General features: G+C 47.5%; 8 protein-coding genes across 8 annotated transcripts; 5 read left to right on the forward strand and 3 right to left on the reverse strand.

The window, feature by feature from the left end:
- Window positions 1-81: 81 nt before the first annotated feature.
- MCYG_03464 (polyadenylate-binding protein) lies at window positions 82-2,411 on the forward strand (the record flags this gene model as incomplete). Its single annotated transcript, XM_002847912.1, has 4 exons — window positions 82-1,326; window positions 1,390-1,464; window positions 1,527-2,188; window positions 2,267-2,411. 4 exons carry the CDS (start codon window positions 82-84, stop codon window positions 2,409-2,411), a joined length of 2,127 nt encoding a protein of 708 aa, XP_002847958.1.
- A 1,036-nt stretch (window positions 2,412-3,447) lies between these two features.
- Window positions 3,448-4,981, forward strand: MCYG_03465 (alcohol dehydrogenase IV; the record flags this gene model as incomplete). Its single annotated transcript, XM_002847913.1, has 7 exons — window positions 3,448-3,538; window positions 3,613-3,775; window positions 3,831-4,087; window positions 4,157-4,218; window positions 4,280-4,741; window positions 4,813-4,894; window positions 4,953-4,981. 7 exons carry the CDS (start codon window positions 3,448-3,450, stop codon window positions 4,979-4,981), a joined length of 1,146 nt encoding a protein of 381 aa, XP_002847959.1.
- Window positions 4,982-5,058: 77 nt separating this feature from the next.
- On the reverse strand, window positions 5,059-6,470 carry MCYG_03466 (NAD dehydrogenase; the record flags this gene model as incomplete). Its single annotated transcript, XM_002847914.1, has 3 exons — window positions 5,059-6,051; window positions 6,151-6,276; window positions 6,381-6,470. 3 exons carry the CDS (start codon window positions 6,468-6,470, stop codon window positions 5,059-5,061), a joined length of 1,209 nt encoding a protein of 402 aa, XP_002847960.1.
- A 469-nt stretch (window positions 6,471-6,939) lies between these two features.
- Window positions 6,940-9,299, reverse strand: MCYG_03467 (Vps52/Sac2 family protein; the record flags this gene model as incomplete). The annotated part of the gene is made up of 7 exons (XM_002847915.1): window positions 6,940-6,981; window positions 7,034-7,069; window positions 7,126-7,907; window positions 7,958-8,252; window positions 8,307-8,702; window positions 8,725-8,771; window positions 8,831-9,299. The coding sequence occupies 7 exons, from the start codon at window positions 9,297-9,299 to the stop codon at window positions 6,940-6,942; spliced, it is 2,067 nt and encodes a 688-aa protein (XP_002847961.1).
- A 332-nt stretch (window positions 9,300-9,631) lies between these two features.
- MCYG_03468 (eukaryotic translation initiation factor 5A-1) lies at window positions 9,632-10,792 on the forward strand (the record flags this gene model as incomplete). Its single annotated transcript, XM_002847916.1, has 4 exons — window positions 9,632-9,758; window positions 9,902-10,168; window positions 10,236-10,368; window positions 10,458-10,792. 4 exons carry the CDS (start codon window positions 9,741-9,743, stop codon window positions 10,520-10,522), a joined length of 483 nt encoding a protein of 160 aa, XP_002847962.1.
- A 264-nt stretch (window positions 10,793-11,056) lies between these two features.
- MCYG_03469 (conserved hypothetical protein) lies at window positions 11,057-13,070 on the forward strand (the record flags this gene model as incomplete). The annotated part of the gene is made up of 8 exons (XM_002847917.1): window positions 11,057-11,161; window positions 11,233-11,323; window positions 11,414-11,523; window positions 11,588-11,829; window positions 11,893-11,998; window positions 12,055-12,193; window positions 12,261-12,638; window positions 12,703-13,070. 8 exons carry the CDS (start codon window positions 11,057-11,059, stop codon window positions 13,068-13,070), a joined length of 1,539 nt encoding a protein of 512 aa, XP_002847963.1.
- Window positions 13,071-13,291: 221 nt separating this feature from the next.
- Window positions 13,292-14,302, forward strand: MCYG_03470 (ribosomal protein L40; the record flags this gene model as incomplete). Its single annotated transcript, XM_002847918.1, has 5 exons — window positions 13,292-13,333; window positions 13,408-13,414; window positions 13,548-13,728; window positions 13,841-13,951; window positions 14,044-14,302. Coding segments are annotated over 5 exons (387 nt in total).
- Window positions 14,303-14,498: 196 nt separating this feature from the next.
- MCYG_03471 (YIP5) lies at window positions 14,499-15,633 on the reverse strand (the record flags this gene model as incomplete). The annotated part of the gene is made up of 4 exons (XM_002847919.1): window positions 14,499-14,602; window positions 14,662-15,361; window positions 15,457-15,508; window positions 15,571-15,633. 4 exons carry the CDS (start codon window positions 15,613-15,615, stop codon window positions 14,500-14,502), a joined length of 900 nt encoding a protein of 299 aa, XP_002847965.1.
- Between the last annotated feature and the right edge of the window lie 53 nt (window positions 15,634-15,686).

The raw sequence follows: 15,686 nt of genomic DNA on the forward strand, positions 1-15,686 counted from the left end.
ATTCGCACAGCTCCCACCACCTCACAACCACACTCTGCCTCGTTGGATGTAGGCGAGTTGGACCCTTCCGTCACCGAAGCTATGCTCTACGAGCTCTTCTCCTCCATCGGACAGGTCGCGTCGATCCGTGTTTGCCGTGATGCCGTTACCAGACGTTCTCTCGGTTACGCCTACGTGAACTACAACAACACCGCCGATGGAGAGCGCGCCCTCGAGGACCTGAACTACACTCTGATCAAGGGTCGTCCGTGCCGCATCATGTGGTCCCAGCGTGACCCTGCTCTCCGCAAGACTGGACAGGGCAATGTCTTCATCAAGAACCTTGATACCGCCATCGACAACAAGGCCCTTCATGATACCTTTGCCGCTTTCGGTAACATCCTTTCCTGCAAGGTCGCTCAGGACGAGTATGGTAACTCCAAGGGATACGGGTTCGTTCACTACGAGACTGCCGAAGCTGCCACCAACGCCATCAAACACGTCAACGGTATGTTGCTGAACGAGAAGAAGGTGTTTGTTGGACATCACATCGCCAAGAAGGACCGCCAGAGCAAATTTGAGGAGATGAAGGCCAACTTCACCAACATTTACGTCAAGAATGTCGAGCAGGATGTCACCGATGAGGAGTTCCGTGCCCTTTTCGAGAAGTATGGTGACATCACCTCTGCAACCCTTAGCCGCGATAACGAGACCGGCAAGAGCCGTGGGTTCGGATTCGTTAACTTCTCCGACCACGAAGCTGCCTCCGCTGCTGTTGAAGGGCTGAACGAGTATGAGTTGAAGGGTCAGAAGCTTTACGTCGGCCGTGCCCAGAAGAAACATGAGCGCGAAGAAGAGCTCCGGAAACAATACGAAGCCGCCCGTATCGAGAAAGCTTCCAAATACCAGGGTGTTAACCTCTACATCAAGAACTTGTCCGATGACATCGACGACGAGAAGCTCCGTGAGCTTTTCAGCAGCTATGGTAACATCACGTCTGCCAAGGTCATGCGTGAGGCCACCGCTGAGGTTCCCACCGAGAGTGACAAGGACAAGGAAGCCGATAAAGAGAAGGCCAAGGGCGAGGCCGGAGAGAAGACCGAAGAAGGGCCTGAGGGCAAGACTGACGATAAGTCTGAGGAGAAGACCGAGGAGAAGACCGAAGGAAAGACTGAGGGAGCCAAACCTGAGAAGAAGCATCTCGGAAAGAGCAAAGGTTTCGGATTCGTTTGCTTCAGCAACCCAGATGAGGCTTCCAAGGCCGTCACCGAAATGAACCAGCGCATGGTTCACGGCAAACCGCTATACGTTGCTTTGGCTCAACGCAAGGATGTCCGCAAGAGTCAGGTGAGAATCAGCTAACCTCCTGGCATCGATAAAGAAATATCAACGTTGACTAACATCCATCAGCTCGAGGCCAGCATTCAGGCCAGAAACACCATCCGCCAACAGCAGGTTGCCGCCGCTGCTGGAATGCCCCAACCCGTGAGTTCCCTCCTATACGACCAATGTGTGTGTAAGTATCTACTGACACCGGTGGGTGATAGTTCATGCAACCCGCAGTCTTCTACGGCACCCCTGGCCAGCAAGGCTTCCTCCCCGGCGCTCAGCGAGGTGGAATGCAGTTCGCCGGCCAAGCTGGCATGGTTATGCCCGGAATGCCTGGTGGTCGTCCCGCCCAGTTCGCCCAGTTCCCTGGACAACAGGGCGGTCGTGGTATGAACCCCAACCAGCCACTCCCTCCCAACTTTGCCATGGGCGGCCAAAGTCTCCCGATGGGCGCCATGCAGGGCGCCGGAATGCCAAATGGTCTCAACTACCCACAGATGGCTCAGGTCCAGTCGTTCGGCCGTGGAGGCGGTCGTGGACAGCCCATGCAAGGTATGCCACCAGCCACAGGGAACGCCCCACCAATTCGCGGACCCGGTGGCCCAGGCTTCTCTCAAGGCCGTAACATGCCCATGCAAGGTGGCCGGCCAGGCCCTGGCGGCCGTGGTCAGGGTGCTCCCGGACAGGGCGGTATGCCACGCGATGAAACAGCCGGCCCCAGCTCCATCAACCTCCAAGCCTTCAACGCCGCTCCCGAGCCCCAGCAGAAACAGATGCTCGGTGAAGCCATCTACCCCAAGGTTCTCGCCCAACAGCCTGAGCTCGCCGGAAAGATCACTGGTATGCTCCTGGAAATGGATAACTCAGAGTTGATTGGCCTGTAAGTACACCAACTATCCTGCATTCTCGCACTGCCTTAATTTTACCCAAACAATGCTAACCTCATACTCCTCTACAGAGTCGATGATGACGCTGCCCTCAGAGCCAAGGTCGACGAAGCTCTTACCGTCTATGATGAATACGTCAAGAACAAGACCGAGGCTCCCTCCGGTGAAGCTGCTCAGCCAGAGGCTGGCAAGCCTGCGGAAGAGACCAAGTCTTAAATCTAATGCTCGAAACGGTTTTTAATTGTGGAGGAAAGTTTTTTGATTCTGGTTTCCTCGGTTTGGCATGTCTTACGAATACTCTTCCTCTATTTTCTATTTTCTTTTTTTTGTTGAACGACCTCCTCCCTCTCTCCGGCGCTTATATGCCCTACGTTCATACGGTCATGATTTCCCCCTCCTCCAAGTTTCGGTTGTAGCTGGCAAAGGTTTGACGCAGGAAGCGGGAAAAAGTTACATCTCATTTTCTCCTTCCTGGTAACGAAGATATCCCTTACCTTTTATTCACCCCCTTTTTCTTTCTTTCTTCTCCCTTATCACCTCCTTTCACACCACCGCAACCACCACCCATGTTCACCACCGCTTATGTCTCCATGTCGCCCCCTATTCTTCAGGAGTTCATCTGTCTTTGTGCGCTTTGCTTTTTCTCTCTCCTTGTTTGATTCCCTTTTCGCCCAGGTTTTTTTTTTTATTTTATTTCTTTCATCTTTTTTTCGATCCTGTTAGAATGTGGAATGTGGTAGCAACGCATGTTAAGGCTCCTTTGCCAACCAGCAGCATTATTTGTTTGGTATCTTTTGCAAATTGTGAACAGCCAACACCAACAAACGAAAAGGAAAAAAAGAGAGTACGGGAACGGAAAGGAAAAGGCCAATTCAAAAAAAGTTCATATTTTACTTACCGGTGCTGGAGGCATTTTGTGCTTCGTCTTCTCGTTTTTTCCATATTTCATATGCCGTCTCGTCTCTTGAAATTATGAGCCGAACACTTGTACAATATTCACGAGTACTTCGAGTATGCCATGCATGTTCAATATCTTAACGAATGTTTTCTTATCTACATTGTGCTACTTAGGGGGTCCTTTCATACATGGCATCGTCCTCTTTTCTGCATGTTCGAGTCTATCACATCGATGTCGTCATATACAAAGCTACATCCCACCACAAGCGCCATGGGCTAACACGACGTCAGAGAGACATGATACACTGAAGATACATTATAAACCGACCTATACCAGCTATTGAGACCAGTAAAGATGGATTTTACATCTTCATTCCATGCCGTCGACAGTGAGCTAAGAGGAGCACATCTTACTCTACCTGTGAAGTGTATGATCTACGGACAAGGTAGGTTGAACGCCTCATGCCACAGCTTATCAAAAACAACCAAGGAGTTATTGACATGGAGGAATTATATATAGGAAGCCGAGCCTCTCTGTCAAAAGTGATTTCCAAGCTAGGCGGGTCCAAAGCGTTTATCATCACCGGCAAGTCGTTGAACGAGAAGACGCCAGTTATTAAAGAGCTGGAGGAGCATTTGGCAGGTTCCCACGCAGGGACATACGCTGGAGTCCGTCAACATGCGTAAGCCCTACGTTATCAGTGATTTATCTTGCTCGTTGGAACTGACGAGCCATAGACCCGTCGCAGATATCGAATCCGCAGTGGAACAAATTAAGCAGTCTGCAGCAGACGTCCTCGTAGCTGTTGGAGGAGGATCGCCTATAGACGCCGCAAAAGCTGTTTCATATCATATACATAAACATACGGAAACATGGATCCCTATCATTGCTCTTCCAACAACCCTGAGCGTGGCGGAAAATACCATGGCAGCCGGATATACCAACGCAGAAGGGCATAAAGTTGCTATTCTGGATCCCGAGATGGCCCCGAAAGGTATCACACCTATGCAAAACACCGATTAATTATAGTTGTATAGCGCTAAGCTCTTCCTCTACCCGGTAGCAATCATATACGATGCCGATATCACTCTACACACCCCGCCGCGACTATGGCTAAGCTCTGCTGTATGCACTCACATGCGAGCCAACAATCTACCAACTCATCAATTTCTAACCGGATAGCTAGGTCCGTGCAATTGATCATGCGGTTGAGCTACAATACCACCCTCAAGCAGCCGAAGTGCCAACGAAACGGATATGCCGAACAGCTATTCGAGAGATATTCAAACTTCTCCCGCTATGCAAGAAAAACCCCGAAGACCCAAAAATCCGTCAAGAGTTACAGATAGCCGCATATTCCGCCCTGCCCCCGTTCTACTTCACGGCCGGAATGGGGCTAAGCCATACAATTGGTCATGTCATTGGAGCTACATATGCTATTCCGCATGGTATAACGTCTTGTATAAGCCTGGCTAAAACGGTACATTTCAAAGCAGCTAGAAATCCAGAGGAAGCACACCAGATTGCGAAGATATTGCCATATATCGGTTTGACTTGCTCTGGCGACGATTCACGGGATGCTAATGCTGTGGGCGATGCTATAGCTAAATTGGTAGAGAGCTTGGAGCTGAAATCTACCTTAACCGAAGTAAGATGTTCTCTCCATCTCGTCACCTCTATAGAACTGGGAGGCTAACGTTCCTTTTAACCAAATAATAGTTCTCCGTAAAGCCTGGCGATGCCGATACAATTGCGTTACGTGCGTTGAAGGGGGATAAAAAGGATCCAAACTTGCCTGCATGTATGTGAGCCTTCTCTGCTGGTGCTTCTTAAAACAACACTAACAGTTATCGTCGTAGTGTTTGAGCTTATCCACAGTCTCTATTAACAAATAGGGAAACCGGAACTCTGGATACATTGAATCCGGAAATATTCTATATCGCTTTGGTTATGTCATAACAATTTCTATCTATATAGAAGATCCTCCACCCTCTTCGAAATGGCCAACGAACTAGTCAGCCCGGGACTCTCGATACCCAGCAAGTTTATAAACCCCGGGAACCCCTCTTCTTTCTGAATCACAAAGTCTTGGAAGTCTTTCCCAGAGGAGACTGATCCGCCCCTCACCAGCTTTGGCCTGATACCACAATAATCAAGATCTATTGCGTCGAGCTTCACACTAGGCAAGTATGCCTGGATCTCCTTGAAAGCATCCTTCAGGCGTTTTGGGCTTGGAGTTAAATCATCTGCGCTGTCTACCCATTCAACATCAGGACCGAACCTGACTCTGCCTGCCATATCCAACGTAAGGTGGGTCCCTAAACCGCCGTAGCTTGGCCGGGGAGCTGGATATAATAGGGTCGACGGCTTTGGTGAGGAAGCTGCGTATGAAAAATACGTCCCTTTGGCAAAGTAAGGCGTTCGGTGTCTTTCCGGGGGTAAAATCATATTGTTTATACTGCAAGCAAAATGGCCGGCACAGTTAATGAGAGTTTCCGCTGTAAATGACGACTTCTCCTCCTGCTTCTCTCCAGACTTGGTGAATATTTCATAGCCGCCGCCATTTTTCAGAGGTTCGATTTTATAAACGTTTGTCAACAGTACGCAGTCTCCGCCTCTTTCCTCGTAGTCACCATGTAGATAGGACATGAGGGAGTGAACATCCACTATTCCTGTAGTGGGACTCTCGAGAATCCCTGCCTCGGCCCGTACATCAGGCTCTCTTCTTTTCGCCTCTTCTGCAGTAACAAAGCGGATCGGGACACCTATTTCTCGAGCATGGAGGAAAACCTTTAGACATTCTTTCCACTGTTCCTCGTCTTGTGCAACGATCCACTTCTTCGTGTTGCGGTATGGGATATTTTGCTTCTCACAGAGATCGTAGAGCAGTTCTTTCCCTTCGATGCATAGCTTTGTCTTCAATGAATCTACCCCATAGTATAGACCAGCATGAATAACCTGTTAGGTCCTCCGTTAGTTTCATCCATCTCCCTCTCCAGCCTTTTAGAGTAGCCAATGAAGGGGCAACAAAGGCTCTTGAAAAATCTGAAATCTGACCTCAGAGTTTCGACTGCTTGTCTCCGTTCCCACTGCCGAGTGCCTCTCAACTAGAACGGTTGATGCCCCTTCTCGAGCGGCAAGTTGACGAGCAACCGCCAGTCCAACGACTCCTGCTCCGATAACCTGTTTCCAATGCCATTAGATAAAGGTCCGGGTTCCTTCAGGGTAGATATCAAACATGAAACCGAGATGGGAGCATGCCTGGCAAGTGATATAATTCTACCTACTGCATGTGTGAAGTCAGCATGTAGCTTGCTACTACTAGAGAATAGCCGGTATCTAGCTAGTGGCCTTAAATGCGCTGGCCTGGAAAACATAGCACAGAGAATTTCGCCGAGCTGAGATGGCTTATCCCTAACTGACACTGTGTTTCAACAAGCTCTCCGTCTAAAGAGGCCCTGGTTAGCGTTTAGTGACCAGAGAAGCAGAGAATAAGATGCCTCGTACGGTAGTTGTCGTTACCCCAAAGATATTACTAATGATGCCCCCAAACTCAATTGTGTTTCAGCTGGTGTAACAGGGTCAACAGGGGCACTCTAATTCTTTTATATTTATATCTTCGTCGAGGTACGTACCCCATTAATGCCTGTGAAGAGTAGAAAAACAAGGTAGGGAGCATTCGCAAGTGTTGTATAAATATATTTAAACAGTATGATACGCCAGCCAGCCGCCAACGCTTACTCTAGTCATTATCTTAAAGATCAACCAATACGCCATGAAAAATCGCTCTATATCCAAAAAGATTTACTCCGTCAAGGGAAAATTAATCCATAAAGCTGGAACTGATTATCGGCGGCCGCCTGATCCTCTCACAAACGGCTCAAAATGCTATGGATGGTTAGTGAATTGAAGGGACAATGAGCAGGATACAATGGCTCACCTCTTTCTGGTCAGTTGCCAGCTTTCCTTTTGTGTCCTACAAAGCTGAGTTAGCAGAGACAAATCCAGATGTGATATTAAGATACGACGTACGCTGATAATAGTAAGTATTAATGAATAATTGTTGAAAATGAAACGTTCTCTTCTCTTCGGGTCGCCACTGCTCTTGCTCAGTTTGGTAAGAAGCGTATCGAATTCATTCACTAATCTGCCCAGGCTGTTGGAGATCGGCTCATCATCACCAGCCTCGTTGCATAGGGTTAATATACTATGCAAGAATTGCCCGAATCTCTGTGTAAGGAAATGCGGTGCAGATGATTGGGCGTCAGTGGATGTCAATGACAGAACCGAAAGACCACTTCGAGCAGAGGCAGATGATATCCTCTTCAGAGACTCGAAATGCATGTCCATGATCATCTGAAATCGAGGCCAGAGCTGCATGTTGACACCGTTAATGTAGGGATCCGCCACGGGAACCTTCCGACGTTGCATCTCGAATGCAAATTGCTGGTTGAGTCTAACACAAAGAAGAATACCGATGCAATCAGTGGTGTTTTCAATGAGCTGTTTTGTCAGAGCCTGACCAGAAGCAAATGTAGGCTCGAATATTTCCGACACTTTCTGTGTCGTATAGTGTATTGTTTTAGATGCGAACATCTCAGCCATAAACGAATACTCGGCGGAGATATTATCAATCAATGCTAGGTTGAAGTTTCGGAAGACAACCTCTAGCCCATGGGAGGACTTGTCTTCTTCCGCCAAGTAAGACGAAAGTGCCATGGGAGAGCCTGATTTCAGTATATCCATACGTCGGCCTAAAGCAAGTGGGTCATGGGCAGCAAGCGCAGGGCTACGGCCACCAGAGCCACCGTGTGCTAGGACATGTTAGCAAACAAACGATACTGGCTAGTGTGAATATATATACCCGTTCTTTGTGAGGATACATCACCCCCGAGGAGATCATTTCGATCGATCGAGTAAAGCTTCAGGCTATCTAAAGCTTGAGAGTATCGAGTAAAATTTGACAAATAGTACCATCTCATGGTATTGACATATGCTTGGGTTATCTCCTCAGATAGTGTTGGGTGATGAGTCGTGAGATAAGCATATAGATCTTTGTACTTGACGAGTGACTGTTGTTGAATCACTTGAGCATTCATATTCGGAGATCGAATAGCTTTTATCTGAGTGACTAGGTAGTCCCGAATCCGTTCAACTGCCTTTGCTCTAGTTTAGCGAGAAGCAGCTTCCAAGTTGCAATGGCAAACTCATACCTTTTCTTCCAGGCTCGTCAACAAGGGCCTCACATCTTCGATAGCCTTTATAGTTTCGGGGGTAATGCTATTCGACTTGACAGTCGAAGAGAGGGTATCAAGCTCGGTAAGGGCCTTGACCCATTCTTGGTCTATAGGACGATCTGATATCGACCGGACCGTTTTTGGTGATAGGCTTATTTTCTCAACAGCCGGGCCAAGGATCCGTTCAACATTCTTTCTGTTTTCAAGCTGTGAGCTCAACCTGAACGAACGGGACTGCAGGGACTCGATCTTTGAGGAGATAGCACCAAGCTCGGCCTGAAACTTTGTAAGGTATGACTCGACAGATTTCAATACTTCGTCGCATCCCTGAGTTATATAGGTAAGTCTTGTTAGAGTGACTTCAGCTAGATCCTAAAAGGAAGATGCAACGTACTGATATCGAATTGTGAAGCTCTTCAAATCTATTTCGATCTCTCTCATCTATATACATCCAAGTATTAACAAAGGGGGCTGTGAATCGACATCCAAGCGAGTCTCACACTGTTCGACGGATTGTAGCCCGTGGTTAGGCCCCGGACGAGTCGGTTGGGTCTCTATCCGCCGGGCAAATTCCTCCAAGCTGAGCTCACCGAAATCGATGTCCTCAGAGAGGACATCTGGCTTCTCTGGCGGCAGGGTTGCCTCAACATCAGAGTTGGAACCGCCATGCCGCTGGCCAATAATGCTATTTAAAACATCTACCGGGTCAGGGTAGTTTTGGTTCCTCGCGGCTGATGGGGGCGGTCTCGAGAGCCCATTCGCGGCTCGGACGGTGCCTGGAAGAGAGCTAGTGGAGGTATTCGGGGTTGGTGAGAACGACAGTGACGAGGAACGAGGACTAAAGGTTGGACGACCCTGTTTATTAGCAGCAGATAGCTGAGACTGCCGCCGCGCTGGAGAGTATGGGAGGTTGGATGGCGTCGAGGCGCCAGGGCCTCCCTGGCTGGCAACTGCTCTATCGGACCACATCTTCAGATCACGGACACTGTTCGCTCTCGATGCCCCGTCTGCATCCAACGAGAAGCTTTAAATGCACATGTTCTCAGGAAGTCTCGTCTTTATTGCGAGCTCGCCGGTCAACCTCGTCGTCGTCGTCGTCGTTCTTCGTCTTTCAAGCTATCAGAACTAACTACGGACGGCGACTAAAGCCAAAGACGCGGATATAAGCAAACTAAGCAAACATGCCCAAAGAGGCTAAGTCACTGCCCCTCTACACACCCAAGAAAATTATTATTTTTTTTCTCTTCTTTGGCGGGTTGAAAAAGCATTAAATCCTTTGCCTACTTCAACTTCCCGCCTTCACTCCCCACCCTTGCCTCTCTACCACCTTCTTCCATCTCGCGCACACTTGTCGGCCTCTCATCCAACCTCCAGGCTAGCTTATATTCTACCCATTCGACTCCTTTCACCATGGCCGACGACGAGCAGGTAAAAAACATCCCACTTTCACTTCTTCCCCGCATCCAAGGTGGTGCTTCTCTTGTTCAAAAAATTTTTAGCAAAAAAAAAAATATAAAAAATATAAAACCACGAAGGTACATCCGATGATCATTTCGCTAACGCTCATATAGCACAATGTCACCTTCGAGAACGCCGATGCCGGTGCCTCCACGACCTACCCCATGCAGTGTTCTGCCTTGAGGAAGAACGGTCATGTCGTCATCAAGGGCCGTCCCTGCAAAATCGTCGAGATGAGCACCTCGAAGACCGGAAAGCACGGTCACGCCAAAGTCCACTTGGTCGCGATCGATATTTTCACCGGCAAGAAGCTTGAGGATCTCTCTCCCTCTACCCACAACATGGATGTCCCCAACGTCCGCCGCCAGGAATACCAGTTGGTAGGCTGCCACGTACTCTTTACATTTATGAGGCTAGGGGATCCTGTGTATACTAACGCTTTGATAGGTCGACATCACCGATGATGGTTTCCTCAACTTGATGAAGGAAGACGGAACCCCCAAGGACGATGTTAAGCTCCCAGATAATGAAGTTGGTGAGAAGATCACTAAGCTCTTCAAGGTCGAGGAGAAGGACGTCAGTACGTATATCCATACTCCTCCGTAAATCACCTGCCTTGTGTGATGGCTTTACCTGTCTAACTTTCTTCTTCTTCTTTTTTCTTCCTAGACGTTGTTGTCTTGACTGCCATGGGTGAAGAGTGCGCCATGGATGCAAAGGAAATGGCTCATTAAACTGGTTGACGAGTTCAGACTCAACATTTAACCTGGTTCTACCCGCTCTTGCTAGAATTATGTGTCCATAAGCCGTCCGTTAGTCACCCATGCGGGCGTTAAGCATTCTCGGAGAAAATCGACTTCTAGTTTTTTGCTCGCACTTGCGATGACAAGAATATGTCCTAGCAGCGTTTTCTGGGCTACGTTTTTCTAGTATACAACCGGATGCTCCTCATGTGCGGCATTACTAAATGACAGAGTGATGACAAATGAAAAGATATATGATGTAAACAATTCCTTACTGTTCAGCCAGCTTTTCTAGTACATATTGTTTTCATATTTACATCGCCTTCCAACAACATTGGAATATTGTTAATATTGTTTGCTCACGTGCCACCAGAAACCATAAAACATTTTGCGTAGTTATATCCAACGTTGCCTTTCGCTTTTGTGGGCGTGGCGAAGGGGCAAGGGCAACTTAACCGAGTTAATCGGGGTTATATACGACCCTTACGTGGGTATCCTAGAGCAGAGGCATAAAATGGAGATCTAATGGAAGAGTCTGTACGCGGTATTTGCGGCCAAGAAGGCTGCCGCGAGACCCGTTACTACATCGAAAATGGCTTGTGGTTTTGTCGTCAAGGGCACCAACAGGAGGTACAGTAGGAGACGGAAGAACCCAATCATATTCCTCTCAGTCTTGCTTACCTTGCATCTCATGTATGTAGGGCCAGGAGGTCATCGTAGATGACGAAAACTTCGGCGCTCAAGGAAGAACAGCTCGACGAAAGAAAGTACAGGCTGAACGAAGATCTAAAAGTAAGACCTGCAAGACAAGGCCGACGGCCAGTCCTACCATCAACCCATACCGCTGGTTTAACTACTCCTGCTAATGCACACTTGCTAAAGCTTATCATGGAAGTGATGCATTCCAGCTGTTCCTGGAAGCCTATCAGCTTCTGCTGTGGAAACAGTGTCACGCCTTGGTTCATGTCAAGGGACTTCCCCCTGAACTAGAGGTGAGCTTTTTGTCTCCTTGATGTGCGGTACATTTGTTGGTTTTGACTAATATCTATTAAATAGGGTATCGTGAAGGATCTATGGGTTCTTCGACTTGATAAGATATATGAAGGGAGGGACGATATCTACGTCGAAGATGAAAACTCTACTCAGCTCTTCAGTTCCCAGACAGGTGTATCAAACGAAATTGATAAGGAAGAGCATCAATACCACAAGCGAAAGCTCAGTACTTCACCACGAGTACTAGATTCGCTGGCTCTTTGCTACTTGGGCATCCTGTTGCTACGCCTCCCTGTTAGCATTGGGTATATGCAAAGGTAAGAACATACATACCTTTATGGGGAATGACACTAACAGTTAACTACAAGATGGGTTACCGAGGATGAAATCCCGTTCATGAGACCTCTTCGGTTTATACCATCAGAGATGAAAGATCGACTTCCTGCCATTTATCACGTGGCGTTTGAAACGAAGGTAAATCTGCTTCTCAAATCCATATACATGGGTACAATTTCTAACACTCACGTTAGAATGTTCCTATTGGGGATCAATTTCATCGAGCTGTCGCGGACTTGGTAATGTTATATTACCGCGGTTTTAGCATAGAATTCCCGGCCATTAATTCGTCGTTGCTTCTCTTCTCCTACGTCAAGCAACTTGCTCTACCCAGTACGTATACCAACAGGTGATCGTCATGGCAAGTCAACAAGATAGTTGTTGCTAACCTGCCCTATAGTTGAAGTATTTTCCGCCGTTAAACAGCTGATGAAAAGTGTGGAATTTACTTATACATTCCCAAAGGAGGTTAAGGGGAAGTTTCGTCGGATATACTTACCAGAAGTGCAGCTGATGAGCCTTGTTATTGTTGCCACCAAGCTTCTTTTCCCCTTCGATGACATTAAACGATATCCACGAGCACCGAATGAACCAGCCGTTCAAGTTATAGATTGGGACAGATGGGCTGAAGCTCAAAGCACGTTTGACAGCAGGGGGATTTCGCAAGGCTTTCTTACAAATACTGCAGCAATGCAAGCCACGGAAAAAGACGCTATGGAGATGACACAGCAGCAGCTAGACGAATACATGGACTGGTACGATAAGCTTTGGCTTGCTGGTAAAGGTAGAGGGATACTTCGTGACATTGTTGAACACGCAGTTATGCTGACCCTAAAACATAGAGACAAAAGCTTCGAACCCTTTCGCAGAGATGTTCCCGACCTCAAGAGCAGGCAATGTGGAAGCCAGTAGTCAGGCTAGACAAACGGAGGATGAAGCAGTGGCAGAGAAGCTGCAAACAGTCCTATCCAATTTACGAGTGAGGAGGGTTATCACTGAAGAAGAAGCCAGTAGGCGTATGGAACCTATCCTGAGGCCAGGCTGCGATTATTTACGGTTTAGATACGAGAACCAACTCGTAGACAGGGCAAGGAAATTCTATGACACTGCCGCAAAGATCATCAGCGTGTCCCTGGAAACTCTTGTTCTCGCGGTCTATCAGACAGAGGGTCAGATACAGAGTCAAAAAGGGAAGAGCGGAAATAACTAAGAAGAATCTATTTTATCATTGAACTTGTAGATAAAATGCTGTGTCAACGCTGGAGGGAGTTTGATATTTTAATGTAATCCATCACCGACTTGGCTTTTGCAAGTCGTTGGCATAAGCCGCTTAGTCATCATAGAGAGTAGGGCTTAGGGTATTTTTTGCTCCCACGGGCTAAGCGAACACTTCGAAATCTTGACGCCATCTTGAACGTCGACGCAGTTATCGGCAAACCACGAAGCAAAGCAGCGACAGATTAACTGCCAACAGTAAGTTGTCTCTAACGATAGACTATGCGGTTCATTAGAATGATTTCTAACGCGTCTCCTTTCCTGTCTTATAGTGCAGATGTAGGTTGAACCCTTATCCCATCAGATCCGGCGCCCTTTCGATATCCTCGAGATGTGAAGAAACGAGAGTTGGACTTCATGAATTTTGAATGCGCGAGACTGACTATGTGATCCTTTTCGTTGCGACCGATAGCTTCGTCAAGAACCTGAGTGGGAACACTCTCACTCTGAACGCAGAGCCCACCGACACTATCTCCGCCATTAAGACCCAGGTTTTCGAGAGAGAGTCCCTTTCCGTCGATGAACAGCGATATGTCTTCGGTGGAAAGCACATCCGGGACGAATTTCCACTGAGCGAATATGGCATCCAGAAGGTATGCACGATAAACTATTGAAGACGGCCTATATTCGATAACTTCGAGAATTGATGTGGCGAAGAGGGCTGGAATTGAAGATGGTATCTAACGTGGCTGGAATATTTTATAGGAGTCCACCCTTCACCTTGTCCTCGACCTCCCCGGTGGTATCATCGAGCCCTCTTTGAAGGCACTTGCCTCCAAGTTCAACTGCGAAAAGATGGTCTGCCGAAAGTGCTATGTACGTGGATACAACAATACTCAGCATCTATGAAGTGTGTCACTACGAGCACTTGGATATGTGACTAACCTTGGCTTTTCTGTTCCTACCAGGCCCGTCTCCCTCCACGTGCCACTAACTGCAGAAAGAAGAAGTGCGGACACACAAACCAACTCCGACCAAAGAAGAAGCTGAAGTAAACTGGTGCTTTTATATTACGTGGTTCCGCCAGGGTTGTGGTATGGTGTTTTACTTGGGTGAACATGACATAATGACGTCTTTCAAAGGAAGAAAAGACCGTATGTTATTTATTTACATTTCCAATTAAAAAAGGTCTTCCTAGTTGGCAATACCCAGAGAGCTATTTAGCATTTCAGAAGTCACGCCGGCCTCGCTACCCTGCGGAAAACCAGAGTCTATGGAAGTGTTGGAGTAATACAAAGTCAATTAAAAAATAATACACCATTCGAAAGACGCTCTGGAGGACATTTCAATTAATGTTGCGGGCAAAGTAGAAAGATCTTCTATTACGAAGAGCTAGTGAATCCCAATGATATAATACTTCAATTTTAAAATCGCGAGTTCTTGTCCTTGTCGTCGTCATGCTTATCACCTTTATCGTGCTTGTCATCGTGCTTGTCGTCATGCTTCTTCTTAGCATAGCTGCCATGGCTGTATAAGGGTTAGCTCTCTCTCTTGATGATTCAGAGTATGCTTCTTTTTGAACTTACGCAAAGAACAGCACTTTGATTGCGATGGCCAAGGCAGCATGAAGCACAATGACCACTATTAGCAATATCTTGCTAGTTTTCATGTCCGTTGCGCTCAGAACCGGATAAAGATTCCTCAGTAAGAAGAATACTGTCCATCCAAATCCGACCCCAACAAGGGCCCAATTCAGCGCAGTAAGTGGACTCCAGCTCACTAGTGCAACGGCAATCCAGATCAAATTTGCATACCCATAGAGCGCCCAGCACTCAATCAGATCTGCACTTGAGCTACCAAACCAGCGTAATGCTCCCCATAGTGCAACAGGTAGTACAAATGTATAACCGTATATAAGTCCCGCGGCTCCAGAAAGAAGGCGGAAATCGTACTCGAAATGATGGTCGCCCCTTCTAGCCAGATACTGGGAGACAGTACCGGTAAGGAAAAGGATTACTACGACAGTAGTAGCGATCCAAAACGGACCGTATAAATCTGGATTTCCATCAAGAACGTCTAGGAAGTTCGATCTCGGGTAGAGGGTCGCAACGCATCGTCGGAATACTTCTGATGTGTCAACGTCAAAGTATCGGTTGTAATATGCTATACTCCAGATCTTTGCGTTTGCTGCAGCACTCCCTGGCGGACCTGTTTGTCGAGACGAGCCACCAAGGAAAGATGAGGAATCTGGATGGGCTTTGGCACGGCGAGGTGTCTCCTCGAAATCTATATAGCAACGAACGGCATGGTCAGCTACATAAGGTATATATTTCCCTAGCCTCCATATAATAACGTATAAAATGAGAAGATGCAGGTCGTACTTGAGGAATGAAATTCAAGGTCTTCTTGAAGGTCTGTATGACCAAGGTCGCCCTGTGAATGTTCAATTAGAGTCCTGATATCATCATTAGAGCTAATAGGAGAGTAGCTCCTACCTCGACATCAACATCGACTACCGCATCGTAGCCTCGATTAGCCATCTTTGAGATTATGTTGTAATAATCACTGCTGTGATTGATGTTGATGCCTGCGAGATGACGAGCTTGGAAGA

This window comes from Microsporum canis, genomic scaffold, assembly GCF_000151145.1.
Source record: "Microsporum canis CBS 113480 supercont1.3 genomic scaffold, whole genome shotgun sequence".
NCBI lineage: Eukaryota > Fungi > Ascomycota > Eurotiomycetes > Onygenales > Arthrodermataceae > Microsporum > Microsporum canis.